General features: G+C 37.1%; 1 protein-coding gene across 2 annotated transcripts in view; it reads right to left on the minus strand.

The window, feature by feature from the left end:
* AXL (AXL receptor tyrosine kinase) overlaps positions 1-11,034 on the minus strand; it is a 114,343-nt gene extending 103,309 nt beyond the window's left edge. For both annotated transcript variants that reach the window (XM_053721645.1, XM_053721644.1), the window contains exon 1: positions 10,389-11,034. In XM_053721645.1, coding sequence (XP_053577620.1) covers positions 10,389-10,497 — 109 coding nt within the window. In that variant the 5' untranslated portion in view covers positions 10,498-11,034. The remainder of the gene's footprint in view (positions 1-10,388) is intronic.
* Positions 11,035-15,445: the final 4,411 nt, after the last annotated feature.

The following is a 15,445-nucleotide window of genomic DNA, read 5'->3' on the forward strand; positions in this document are numbered from 1 at the left end:
AGTGTACAGTAACATTTTTCCCCTTTGCAGTGAGTGACCCATTTTACCCACTGAAGTGAATTCAATTGTTACCAAATAGCTCATTTACTTTTATTTTGCCATATAAAACAGCTGCATTTTCCCGTGGCAACAGAAGAAAACAAAAATATCTCAGTGGGTGGGGGAAAAAGTGCCCAGCCCATTTGAAAGGGTGTTCCTGCACCTGCTTTACAGGGAGTGCAGAATTATTAGGCAAATGAGTATTTTGACCACATCATCCTCTTTATGCATGTTGTCTTACTCCAAGCTGTATAGGCTCGAAAGCCTACTACCAATTAAGCATATTAGGTGATGTGCATCTCTGTAATGAGAAAGGGTGTGGTCTAATGACATCAACACCCTATATCAGGTGTGCATAATTATTAGGCAACTTCCTTTCCTTTGGCAAAATGGGTCAAAAGAAGGACTTGACAGGCTCAGAAAAGTCAAAAATAGTGAGATATCTTGCAGAGGGATGCAGCACTCTTAAAATTGCAAAGCTTCTGAAGCGTGATCATCGAACAATCAAGCGTTTCATTCAAAATAGTCAACAGGGTCGCAAGAAGCGTGTGGAAAAACCAAGGCGCAAAATAACTGCCCAACTGAGAAAAGTCAAGCGTGCAGCTGCCAAGATGCCACTTGCCACCAGTTTGGCCATATTTCAGAGCTGCAACATCACTGGAGTGCCCAAAAGCACAAGGTGTGCAATACTCAGAGACATGGCCAAGGTAAGAAAGGCTGAAAGACGACCACCACTGAACAAGACACACAAGCTGAAACGTCAAGACTGGGCCAAGAAATATCTCAAGACTGATTTTTCTAAGGTTTTATGGACTGATGAAATGAGAGTGACTCTTGATGGGCCAGATGGATGGGCCCGTGGCTGGATTGGTAAAGGGCAGAGAGCTCCAGTCCGACTCAGACGCCAGCAAGGTGGAGGTGGAGTACTGGTTTGGGCTGTATCATCAAAGATGAGCTTGTGGGGCCTTTTCGGGTTGAGGATGGAGTCAAGCTCAACTCCCAGTCCTACTGCCATTTTCTGGAAGACACCTTCTTCAAGCAGTGGTACAGGAAGAAGTCTGCATCCTCCAAGAAAAACATGATTTTCATGCAGGACAATGCTCCATCACACGCGTCCAAGTACTCCACAGCGTGGCTGGCAAGAAAGGGTATAAAAGAAGAAAATCTAATGACATGGCCTCCTTGTTCACCTGATCTGAACCCCATTGAGAACCTGTGGTCCATCATCAAATGTGAGATTTACAAGGAGGGAAAACAGTACACCTCTCTGAACAGTGTCTGGGAGGCTGTGGTTGCTGCTGCACGCAATGTTGATGGTGAACAGATCAAAACACTGACAGAATCCATGGATGGCAGGCTTTTGAGTGTCCTTGCAAAGAAAGGTGGCTATATTGGTCACTGATTTGTTTTTGTTTTGTTTTTGAATGTCAGAAATGTATATTTGTGAATGTTGAGATGTTATATTGGTTTCACTGGTAAAAATAAATAATTGAAATGGGTATATATTTGTTTTTTGTTAAGTTGCCTAATAATTATGCACAGTAATAGTCACCTGCACACACAGATATCCCCCTAAAATAGCTATAACTAAAAACAAACTAAAAACTACTTCCAAAACTATTCAGCTTTGATATTAATGAGTTTTTTGGGTTCATTGAGAACATGGTTGTTCAATAATAAAATTAATCCTCAAAAATACAACTTGCCTAATAATTCTGCACTCCCTGTAATTACAATGAATGTAATAAACGGGTATCACTGAGCGCCCACCAGAATAAGACCTTAGCTTTGGATTTTGACTCCTAGTAGTCAAAAAGATTATATATAAATAGAGAGGGAAACCAAAGCGCCAAAAAAGAGGCTAGGTCTGAGTAAGTCCTAGATAAACCACAACTGTGTTAGAGTTGGATAAAAACAAGAGTACACTTGTATTACATACACATCCGGTTAAGGGTGTTCAACAGCTGACAATAATTTATTAAAAACAAGACAATAAAAACTGATAAAAGCTTAAATCACTAGCCTGATACACTGGCTAGTATGCGATCGCTATAAAAACCCTGGATCCAAGGTTAACAATAGACAATACACAATACGTCCTAAAAATACGCCTAAACTTGTGTGTTAGTGGTGAAGTGAAGTGGTATTCCAATGTCCTAGGGAATTATAGGTATCCTAAAAATGCCTGCAAGTGGATAATTTTATACAAATAGCCCAAAAAGGGGTAGGCACCTCTCCCATCATTAAATTTTTGCAGCCCGCACATAGCTGTAAGAAGTAAAACTACATTTTTTCTTCATCTACCCCTTTTTGGGCTATTTGTATAAAATTATCCACTTGCAGGCATTTTTAGGATACCTATAATTCCCTAGGACATTGGAATACCACTTCACTTCACCACTAACACACAAGTTTAGGCGTATTTTTAGGACGTATTGTGTATTGTCTATTGTTAACCTTGGATCCAGGGTTTTTATAGCGATTGCATACTAGCCAGTGTATCAGGCTAGTGATTTAAGCTTTTATCAGTTTTTATTGTCTTGTTTTTAATAAATTATTGTCAGCTGTTGAACACCCTTAACCGGATGTGTATGTAATAAAAGTGTAAAAGTTTTTATCCAACTCTAACACAGTTGTGGTTTATCTAGGACTTACTCAGACCTAGCCTCTTTTTTGGCACTTTGGTTTCCCTCTCTATTTAATTACAATGAACTCAAATCAGATACCTGCCTAAGTACATTGTTCCTATAATATTTTTTTCTGCATCTGTATTCTATTGTGTATTCCAAGCTTGTATGCTCAGCCCTACAAAATATGGTAGTTTTACAAATAATTCTAAAAAACTGTAAGTCATCCCCTATACATAAGACCTGCACTGTGAAGCCTCATTATGAGACACTGTGACACAATACCTAAAGTGTGTTCACCAGATCACACTATGGGGTAGATTTATCAAATGTTGGATCCGCTGTAGCAGATCATGTCCGCCCGACATCGCTAAATGCTGACAGCATACGTTGTCTGCGTTTATCATTGTACAAGCATTTCTAGTGAACTGCTTGTGCAATGCCGCCCCCTGCACATTTGCGGCCAATCAGCTGATAGCAGGGGGTGTCAATCATACTGATTGGGATGATTGCTGTCCGCCACCTCAGGTGGCGGATGAGTTAAAGGGACACTGAACCCAATTTTTTTCATTTGTGATTCAGATAGAGCATGACATTTTAAGCAATTTTCTAATTTACTCCTATTATCAAATGTTCTTCATTCTCTTGGTATCTTTATTTGAAATGCAATAATGTAAGTTTAGATGCCGCCCCATTTTTGGTGAACAACCTGGGTTGTTCTTGCTGATTGGTGGATAAATTAATCCACCAATAAAAAAGTGCTGTCCACAGTTCTGACCCAAAGAAAAAAGCTTAGATGCCTTCTTTTTCAAATAAGGATAGCAAGAGAATGAAGAAAAATTGATAATAGGAGTAAATTAGAAAGTTGCTTAAAATTGCATGCTCTATCTGAATCACAAAAGAAAAAATTTGGGTTCAGTGTCCCTTTAAGGAGCAGCGGTCGTCTTCTTAACTTAAGTTTCAGGGGGATCTGAATCTTCGGGGGTAGATTGCAACATCCACTGCTTGATAAATGTATCCCGATGGATCAGTAAAATGAAACTATGGAATAAAATATTAGATTAAATATATTTAACCAGGCCCAGAAATTCAAAGTTTACATTTATAATATTTAACACATAATGAAACACTGTCACTTTAAACGGGTATTAAACCCAAAAGTCCATTCCCCCCATAAATATTTAAACTGCATAAATATAAAGAATAACATTTCAATGCACTTTAATCACTTATTTTGCCTGCTTTTCATGACATTTAAAGGGACAATAAACCCATTTTTTTTTCTTTCAAGATTCAGATAGAGCAGCAGTTTTAGGCAACTTTATAATTTACTCCTATTATTAATTTTTCTTCGTTCTCTTTGTATCTTTATTTGAAAAAGCAGGAATGTAAGCTTAGGAGCCAGACCATTTTTGGTTCAGGTCCTGGATAGTGCTTGTTGATTGGTCGATACATTTAGCTACCAATCAGCAAGCGCAACCCAGGGTGCGGAACCAAAAATGGGCTGGCTCCTATGCTTACATTACTGCTTTTTCAATTAAATATACAAAGAGAACGAAGAAAAATGATAATAGGAGTAAATTAGAAAGTTGCTTAAAATTGCATGCTCTATCTGAATCATAAAAGAAATAATTTGGGCTTAGTGTCCCTTTAACACTTAAAATGTAGTGTTTCTATTTCCCTCTGTAAAAGAACCTGCTCATATCTGTCCCTAACTGCCCCTAAGAAACAAGATAAACAACATTTAAAAGGCTTCCCCATGGGCGCATTCTGATTCATGCAGAACAATGCACATTTTTCAAATAAAATTTGATTTTTAAAGGGATAGAAAGGTCAAAATTGAAATATTCTTGGGTGTATTTAAATTTGAAATAGAGGTTTGTTTGCAGTATATTCCCATTAGCAAAAATGCCTCTAGTAAAAGTTATTACCGTTTTTCAGTGGCATATGCACATATCTGTGAGGGTCTGTGTAGCAGTATTCAGACACTACACATTTTCAGAGTCAGGCGCTTGTATTACACACTGACACAATATAAACCACCAGTTCTCTGAGCAGGAATAGTGTTAGAATCCTGATGCTCTTGTCACCTGTAGCATATGTACATATGCCGCTAAAACAGTAATACCTTTTACTACAGGCATTTTTGCTAATGGGAGTATATTGCAAACATACTTCTATTTATATGTTGTCCTTTCTATCCTATTAAAGGGACTTTAAACCCATTTTTTTTTTTCTTTCATGATTTAGAAAGAGCATGCAATTTTAAACAGCTTTCTAATTTACTTCTATTTTCTAATTTGCTTCATTCTCTTGATATTCGTTGCTAAAAAGCATATCTAGATAGGCTCAGCAGCTGCTGATTGGTGGCTGAACATAGATGCCTCTTGTGATTGGCTCACCCATGTGCATTGCTATTTCTTAAACAAAGTATATATATAAGTAAATTGGAATGTTGTTTAAAATGGTATTGTCTATCAGAATAATGAAAGAAAACATTTGGGTTTAATGTTCCTTTAAATAATTTAAAACCATTTATTTTGTATGCAGATATGTTGCAATTATAGGGACATGAAACCCATTTTTTGTGTGTAAGAGTAAGTGGTGTGTGTGTCTGTGAGTGTGTGTGTGTGTATGTATGTGAGTGTGTATGTGTGAGAGTGAGTGGTGGGAGTGTGTGTGAGAGTGTGTGTGTGTGTGTGTGAGTGTGTATGTATGTGAGTGTGTATGTGTGAGAGTGAGTGGTGTGAGTATGTATGTGTGAGTGTATGTGTGTGAGAGTTTGTGTGTATATGTGTGTGAGTGTATGTATGTGAGTGTGTATGTGAGAGTGAGTGGTGTGAGTGTGTGTATATGAGTGTGTGTGTGTGTGTGTGAGTATGTGTGTGTGAGTGTATGTATGTGAGTGTGTATGTGTGAGAGTGAGTGGTGGGAGTGTGTGTGTGTGAGTGTGTATGTATGTGAGTGCGTATGTGTGAGAGTGAGTGGTGTGAGTATGTATGTGTGAGTGTATGTGTGTGAGAGTTTGTGTGTATATGTGTGTGAGTGTATGTATGTGAGTGTGTATGTGAGAGTGAGTGGTGTGAGTGTGTGTATATGAGTGTGTGTGTGTGTGTGAGTATGTGTGTGTGAGTGTATGTATGTGTGAGAGTGAGTGGTGTGAGTGTGTATGTGTGAGTGTATGTATGTGTGTGAGAGTGTGTGTGTGTGTGTGTGTGAGTGTATGTATGTGAGTGTGTATGAGTGAGTATGTGTGAGTGTATGTATGTGTGTGAGAGTGTGTGTGTATATGAGTGTGTGTGAGTGTATGTATGTGTGAGAGTGTGTGTGTATATGAGTGTGTGTGAGTGTATGTATGTGTGAGAGTGAGTGGTGTGAGTGTGTGTGTTTTTTTTTTACCACAAAGATATAATTACTAATGATATATTTTATTTTAAATGCCCTTGAATCAACTAACTCTTAAAATGTATTGAGCAATAATTTATAAGAATATTTTATTTGTATGTAAAGTTCTTCTATAAAAATAGGTACCAGTTTAATAGTAAATTTATTTGTGTCAGCACTTTCTGTGACATCACCCGATGTGTAAATAAATGCACACTATGCAATATTTCTTTTCAGAGTTGGCAGGTTTGTAAAAAAAACTCTCACACACCTATAACCATTGTTATGACCTTTTGTGTAAAATGAGCCCTCAGTAGCCTTTACTAGGACTGGTTCAACCAGTTTGATAACACTAAGTATCAGCAATTACAATCATTCCTAAAGCATCAACGGAAAGTATTTTAAAAATGCACAAAAACAAATCACAGCAGTTTATAAAAAATGGCATTTCTAAGTAGAACACTTCTGAAAAAATGCAATGCAGAACTTTCATTTCCTTTTCAGTTAAAACTAAAATATTTTTAAATAACCTTCTTCTTTGAGGTTAAAGGGACAGTCAAAATTGTTATTGTTTAAAAAGATAGATAACACATTTACTACCCAAGTCAACAAACATTAAATAAAATGTCATTTGATAAGGGGGCAGTCTGCAGAGGCTTAGATACAAGGTAATCACAGAGGTTAAAAGTATAATAATATAACAATGTTGTTTATGCAAAGCTGGGGAATGAGTAATAAAGGGATTATCTATCTTTTTAAACAAAAACCATTTTGGAGTTGACTGTCTCTTTAAGTTCTTATAGGAAGAATCTCTAAGAGCTTTAAATAATAATACAATGCAGACTTAGCTTTACCAGCATTGATACTTTACATATTACACAACAATCCACATGAATAGGTTATGAGGAGACCCCCCCTTCCTTCTTTCCATCTAGGGCCAGATTTATCAATGAATCTGACTGCAGGATCTCATGTGTGAACTTGCAACCGAGAGTTAAAGGACCAGTAAAATAGTATATTTGCATAATAAACAAATGCATTATGAAAAGAAAATGCAATATCACTTAGGGGCCGATTTATTAATGTGCGGGCGGACATGATCCGCTGTAGCGTATCATGTCCGCCCCACATCGATAAATGCCGACAGCATACGTTGACGGCATTTATCATTCCACAAGCATTTCTAGTGAAATGCTTGTGCAATGTCATCCCCTGCACATTCTCGGCCAATCAGCCGCTAGCAGGGAGTGTCAATCATCCCAATCGTATTCTATTGGGATGATTGCTGTACGCCAACTCTGAGGTGGAGGACGAGTTAAGGAGCGGTCTTAGGGCTACTGCTTCTTAACTCTTGTTTCCGGCGAGCCTGTAGGCTCGCGCCGAAACTGCATCATACGATGCATAGTAAATCGGCCCCTTAGTCTGAACTTCAAATGAGTAGTAAATTTATTTCTGACAGATTTTATTTATGTCTATTTCCACGCCTCCTATGTCATGTGATAGCCATCAGCCAATCACAAATGCATATACCAATATTCTGTGAATTCTTGCACATGCTCAGTAGGATCTGGTGACTCAAAAAAGTGTAAATATAAAAAGATTGTGCACTTTTTGTTAAGGGAAGTAAAATGGAAAGTTGTTTAAAATGAAATGCTCTATCTGAATCTTAAAAGTTTAATTTTGACTTTAGTGTACCTTTAAGAAGCAGCGGTTATCAGACCGCTGCCCACTTTGCCACCTGTTATGTGGCGTATCTCAATCCCCCCCTGGACGTTTTTGACCAGGGAGATTGGCAGCCGCTGCTCGTGAGAAATTGACTAAGCGCGAACTGGGAGGGCGGCATTGCACACTAGTTGTAGTGTGCAATATTAAATACGGGGACGCGATGCCGGGTGGACAAGGGTGAAAATGTACACCCCTGTCCACCAGACTTTCTAGCCCCTACTCTCTTCCAGTTCCTTATCCTCCCCTTCCCTATCCTTTAGCTTATGTTCTCTACTTTTATTTATCTTTTTATTTGTATATTTTTGAGAAGCTTAGTTCTGTATAAGTCACAAGCTTTGTGGTAAAATTGAACACAAAAAAATTGTTGAAATTTAATAACTTTGTTTATTTTGGCACAAGGACACTTTCTTCGCTTTTGAGAAAATGATATATATATAAATATATATATATATACTAACATATTTTGTGTAAATGCTTAAAGGGGGACATGAAGCTCATTTTTTTTTCTTTCTTGATTCAGATAGAACATGTGATTTTAAACAACTTTCAAGTTTACTTTCTAATTTGTTTTGTTCTCTTGGTATCCTTTGTTAGAAAAGATACCCAGGTTGGCTCAGGAGCTGCTGATTGGTGACTGCACATTTATCCCTTATGGTATTGGCTCACCAAATGCATTCATCTAGCTACCAGTAGTACATTGATGCTTTTTCTTCAACAAAGGATACCAAGAGAACAAGACAAGTTAGATAACAGAAGTAAAGTGGAGAATTGTATAAAAATGTATTCACTATCTGAATCATGAACAACAGATTTGGGATTTCATGTCCCTTTAATTTGACTGAAGTTGATAAATTGCACTATGTGGATTCAAACCAGGATCAGTCATGGCTGAGTCAGATGTTTGATTCCCACCTCTGACACATGGTGAAAATATTATTTGTGGCTACATTGTAAGTCCAGAACGTTAGCAAAAAATGACCTGTCTATTAAATGTGAAGGTGGATTCTATATTAAAGGGACACTGAACCCACATTTTTTTATTTTGTGATTCAGATAGAGCATGCAATTTTCAGCAACTTTGTAATTTACTCCTATTATCAATTTTTCTTCGTTCTCTTGCTATCTTTATTTAAAAAGAAGGCATCTAAGCTTTTTTTTTATTTCAGAACTACGGACAGCACTTTTTTTATTGGTGGATGAATTTATACACCAATCAGCAAGAACAACCCAGGTTGTTAACAAAAAATGGGCCGGCATCTAAACTTACATTCTTGCATTTCAAATAAAGATACCAAGAGAATGTAGAAAATTTGATAATAGGAGTAAATTAGAAAGTTGCTTAAAATTGCATACTCTAGTCTATCTGAATCATGAAAGAAACAATTTTGGTTCAGTGTCCCTTTAAGAGGAGGTGAGCTTTACCTATCACACTAAAATTGAGGATACAAGATGTACCTGTGTATTAGGGGAAGATAATAGGTACCTATCCCTGTGTATCAGAAAGAAGTGAGAGGTTCCTGTCATTTTGTATTAGGAGATGTAAGTGGTGCTTGTCTCTGTGTATTAGGTGAGAGGCATATGTCTTGCTGTCGGTTTATTGAGGATTAAATAATCATATTATCTTGCTTGTGCATGTGTCCTGGTGTCTGTGTATTAAGATGATTTGAATGGGAAAATGTCCTTGTGTTTGTGTATAGGGGAGAAGAGAGGTATGTTCCTGGTCTCTGTGTATTAGGGGAGGGGAAAGGTATGTATTCTAGTGTTTTTGTATTTGAGGGGGGTGAGAGGAATATGCACTGTTGTATGTGTATTAGAGGAGGATAGAGTTGCATGTCCTGGTTTCTGTGTATTAGGGAAGGTAAGTGGTATGTATCATAGTGTTCATGTATTAAGAGGTCAGAGGTATGTGTCCTGCTATCTGTGTATTACAAGGAGTTAAGAGGTATGTGCCCTAGTGTCTGTGTATTAGGGGAGTTGAGAGGTATGTGTCCTGGTGTCTGTGTATTAGGAGATGAGAGGTATATGCCCTGCTATATGTGTATTAGAGGAGATGAGAGGTATGTGCCCTGGTGTCTGTGTATTAGGAGGAATTGAGAGGTATGTGCCCTAGTGTCTGTGTATTAGGAGGAATTGAGTGGTATATGTCCTGGTGTCTGTGTATTAGGAGGAATTGAGTGGTATATGTCCTGGTGTCTGTGTATTAGGAGGAATTGAGTGGTATATGTCCTGGTGTCTGTGTATTAGGAGGAATTGAGTGGTATATGTCCTGGTGTCTGTGTATTAGGAGGAATTGAGTGGTATATGTCCTGGTGTCTGTGTATTAGGAGGAATTGAGTGGTATATGTCCTGGTGTCTGTGTATTAGGGGGAATTGAGTGGTATATGTCCTGGTGTCTGTGTATTAGGAGGAATTGAGTGGTATGTGCCCTAGTGTCTGTGTATTAGGAGGAATTGAGTGGTATATGTCCTGGTGTCTGTGTATTAGGAGGAATTGAGTGGTATATCATTCCTAATATTAGTGTATAAGAAGTGAAGTTGCTTTTCTCACAGTGTTTGGTTAACCCTTGTCTGTTATAGTAGTATATTCCCTAGATTCTGTCCCTTTAATACTCACCATTCTGCGCACAGACGCCTCCCAGTACTCCAAGTACAAACAGCACAAACCCAGACAGCCATCCCATCCTTGTTGTTGCTATTCCATCTGAGAATCCCAAAACTGTCATCTTCTCAATACTTAACTCCTCATCTGTTCCAGACTCCAAACACAAAGTTTCTTATCCCCCTCCAAAAAAATGAAAACAAAAAATCAAGCTCCCCCTTAAAATCCACAAGACTTTCACTCCGTGAACATCCAATATATAATCCTGATTTGAGTAAAAAGTGTAAAAAAAATCCTTAAAAAGAAAATGGTAAAAATATATTTGCAAACAACAAAATCCCTGAGTTGTTTCACAGATGTCCAAAAGTAAAATCTATATTTTTGTTTTGTTATAAAAAAAAAGTTTTTGGAAAAAGTTAAACTTAAGTTTTAGGATTTGAGTCTGGGGGTACCGTACGTCTGCAGTGGTGAAACTAGGGATTATGGGAAATGGAGAATAAATTGGGGGAATGTAGCAAGTACTGAGGAACAAATTAGGAGAAATGGGGGAATAGAAATGCAGACGTGAGACACTGGGAAAGGGGAGTTCAAGGAAAGATTTAGAGCACGTTGAAGAATGGTAGAGAATTTTAGGATTGTTTGAGAGTTGTGACGTGCCAGCCCTCCCCTATCTGTGACTCACACTTACAATCATCTCCTACATTGTATACAATAGGAGGGGGTGGAATTCCAGCAAAACAACTCCCATCCTACTGAGATGGGGGGGGGAGCCTGAACTGCAGAATAAATGACAGAGAAAAGACAATAAAGAGGCAGAAAGGGGAAGTTTTGGGAGGGCGAGAGAACAAGCTAAAGTGGGAAAAAGGCATACCCAGCAAGTTGTGGGGAATTAAAGGGACAGCACACTGTAAAAGTGTTTCTCCATTAAAGGGACATTATACACTAGATTTTTATTTCCATAAATGTTTTGGCGATGATCCATTTATATAGCCTATACAGCTCTTTTTTTTTTTTTTTTTTTTTTTAATGTATAGTTTTCCTTTTTTTTTTTAAATAACATTGCACTGATTTTCAGACTCCTAACCAAGCCCCAAAGTTTTAGAAGTATACTGATGTCTACCTCCTTCAGCTTGCTCCTGTTTGTGTGAAGGGTCTATTCATATACAGGGGAGGGGGGGGTGTCTGCTGTTTTTGCTATAGAACCACTTTCAGTTGGTGTTCCAGCTAACCTTTTTAACAGTGCTAAACTGGGAGTTTCTAAGTACGTTCTTAAACAGTTTTATACTGGATTTTTATATCAGTATTTGTGCATATTATTCTTTATATTAGTGTCCATTACGTGCAGTTAAATAAAAATTGGTGTATACTGTTGCTTTAATGTATTTTCAATCACTTGTTATACCAGCTGCAGAGTATACAATGTATGAGAAGTTGCATGTTTAGGTATATTTGTGTATATGAAGTAGCTGGTTTTGTGATATGAAACCACAGCCTATTACAATTGGTTGATCTGGCAGGTAATATAATATCATTATGTTATCACTTTGTATGCACAAACTTGCTTTCTTTGTTGTCTGTAAACCAAAGTACAGTACTTATAGAGAACAATAGAACATTTAAATTGTATTACTTATCTATCCTGCACCCCACTAAGAGTGTAATTTCTTCTGCTGGCTGTGTTTACTTAGGTTTATCAATAGCTTAGACTCCAGCATAGAAACTTTCAGTACAGTTGAGGATACCACAGGCTAAATTTCAAATGCTGAATTAAGGGTTAAGGAGCTACTCGTAAATAATTTGATACACTCCAGCAGGTAAAATAGATAATTGTGAACATTTTTGAGTAAACTGTCCCTTTAAGGGTGTAGAGAGAGAGAGAGAGAGTTTTATAACAGTAAATACATGATAAACAAAACAGTGTATTCAAAGCAAGCATTAGCCCTAAAATAATAAGAAAATTATACATTTTTACAATTATATTAGTTTAAAAAATGTGTAAAGATTTAGTTTCTATATAGTCATTTATTTTCTATTAAAGGGACAGTAAACACCTTGAGATTTGTATAGAAAATGCTTAGTAGTTTGTAATGAAACAACTTCACAATACATTCAATATTTATTTTGCCCCATTTTCATGTAATTTAGCTCTCAAAATTGCACAATTTCTAATTCCCAGAACTTGAATTGCTCCCTGCTGACCTTTCAAATCTAACTCTGCTAGATATCTGTTCTTAATTGGCTTTATCAGATAACAAACTGCAAAACAATGTCTATACTAACAATATGACTATGAGAGTGGCTGGCCTTGTTGTCTGTAGACTAAAAGTATGTTAATTTGTTTTAAAAACGTTAAAGGGACAGTCTACTTGATTTGTTTGTATTGTTTAAAAAGATAGATAATGCAGTTTGTTGTCCATTCCCCAGCTTTGCACAACCAACATTGTTATATTAAAGAGAAATTAAACACTTTGAGATGTTAATATAAAATAAAACATAGTGTATATATATATATAAAAAAAAAACTCTGCAATATACTTTCATTATTTATTTTGTTCCCTTTTCTGTAATTCCATTCTGAATAAGCTTTTCAGTTCCTGTTAGAATTGGAAATGCAGAACACTGTTATATTCCACACAGCCATTGGCTGCACACTCTAGTGACCTATTTATAACTGTCTCTAATTGGCCACAGCAGTAAAGGTAACCTAAGTTACAACATGGCAGCTCCCATTGTTTTATAGACACTAAAACTTTACACTTATTTGTCAATATTTAAGCAGCTAATGAAACTTTTAAAAAATACATCTACACGTTATTCTCAGACTAATGTTTTCTTTGAATGCATCATTCTATTTGGCATTTATTTATTGTGTAATGTCCCTTTAATATAACAACTATTACTATTCAGCTGCCGATTTGGTTAATTCCAAGAGCGAGCGCTGAAAAAGCGCTTTGAGTCCCACTGGGAGAAAGGCGCTATATAAATACTAGTTATTATTATTATTGTTAAACATCTTAACTTTCTGCCTGTTTCTAAACCACTGCCAGCTTCCTTTATCTCAGGAAATTTTTATGGCTTTTCACAGCAAGACAGTGCTAGTTCATGTGTGCCATATGCATACCAATGTGCTCACTCCTGTGGAGTTATGCAGGGACCTGCACTAATTGGTTAAAAGGCGAGTTTGTAAATAACACTGAGATAAGACGGCAGTCTGCAGAGGCTTAGATACAAGGTAATCACAGAGGTAAAATGTGTATTATTATAACCGTGTTGTTTATGCAAAACTGGGGAATGGGTAATAAGGGGATTATCTATCTTTTTAAACAATAAAACATTCCCAGATTGATATGTTATTCTATAGAAATGTCTTGTTATTACAAGGTCTTTAATGACTCAGATAGAGCATGTCATTTTAAATAACTTTCTAATTTACTTCTATTATCATTTTTTTCTTTGTTCTCTTGGTATTTTTTTGTTAAAAAGCAGGGATGTAAGCTTAGGAGCCGGACCATTTCTGGAGCACTATACGGCAGCAGTTTTGCAAGAATGTTATCCATTTGCAAGAGCACTATTTCCTGCAATGTAGTGCAGCAGATGCCTACCTAGGTATCTCTTCAACAAATAATATCATGGGAACAAAGCAAATTTGATAATAGAGTTAAATTGGACATTTTTAAAATTCTACACTATGTGTGATCACAAAAGAACATTTTTGGGTATCATATCCGTTTAAGTAATAGGCACAGCAGTATTTAAACTAGTTTTCTATATATCTCTTTGCAGACAAGGCATTGTTTATATATTGCTTTATATCTGTCCCTATATGTCCTCAGCAGGAAAGATACATAATGGCAGCTCCCATTACTTTATAGAAACACCGCGGAATTTAGAAAAACATACATTTTCATAGTTAAATTACAGTAAGAGGGGACAAAATAAATAATTAAAGTATATTGTAATTTGTTTTAACTACACCTAATTAAACATTGTAATATTATAATCTCATACTGTTTAATTTAGGAAAGGATATGTTTAAAGGGACAGTGTACTTTCTCCATTAAATTTGTTCCAAATGATCCACTTTACCTGCTGGGGTGTACTAAATTGTTCACAAATAGCTTCTTTATCTTTATTTCAGCATTTCGAATAGTTGATTGGCTGTAGAAAGGTCGTGTAAACGTATCCAGCAAAAGAAATTACACTCCCAGTGGGGGTTAGGCTAGATATGTAATTGAATGCTAATTTCAATTGTTCTCGCTATATATTGGGCTTTGGTATACAGACAGATATGAGAAGGAAGCATTTGTGTGTACAGAAAATCATTAAAATAAGGCTATCCGATTTCCCTGCACACTTAACCCATTTTAATGGGTTGTGGTTTCAAAGAACAAAAACAGCTATATCATAAAGAAAAATAAACCTAAATGGTCAATTTCTCATACATTTTATACTCTGCTGCTGGTATAACAAGCCAATCAGAAACACATTAAGTGAAAACATGTTTTTACAGTACATTGTAAAAAATGTATGAGAGGGAACAATAATGCTAAAGGTGGATGGGAGTGGGTTGGTAAAAAGAATATAGGTGGGAGGAAATTAGGAGGAGAGGGGAGACTGGTTGAAAACAATTGGTGAAAAGTAGCAAAGAATATTGTGAGAGGATAGATGAGAGATACTTGTGAGGGGGATGGTCAAATGTGGATAGAATTAATTAATAGAACTGGGAGTGAAATGAAAAGGTGAAGGGGGGAGTAAAAGCTGCAGGTGTGTGAGAGGGGGAGGAGGAGAATAGAGGAGAGGGGGAGATGGTGGGAAGAGAGAGAGAACATGGAGATGGTGGAAGCAGGGTGTGAAGGAGAGTAGGCTGGAACAGGGAGAGTGAGAGGATAAGTGGTAGGTGAGTGGGAGAATTTAGTAAGGAGGAGAGCAGAGGTAGAGTGAGGTCAGATGAGAGCAGGGCAAGGGGAAAGCTAGAGGAGGTTGAGTGTTAGGTGAGTGGGAGAGTTTAGTAAGGAGGAGAGCAGAGGTAGAGTGAGGTAAGGTGAGAGCAAGGTAAGGGGAAAGCTAGAGCA

This window comes from Bombina bombina, chromosome 7, assembly GCF_027579735.1.
Source record: "Bombina bombina isolate aBomBom1 chromosome 7, aBomBom1.pri, whole genome shotgun sequence".
NCBI classification, from domain to species: Eukaryota; Metazoa; Chordata; class Amphibia; order Anura; family Bombinatoridae; genus Bombina; species Bombina bombina.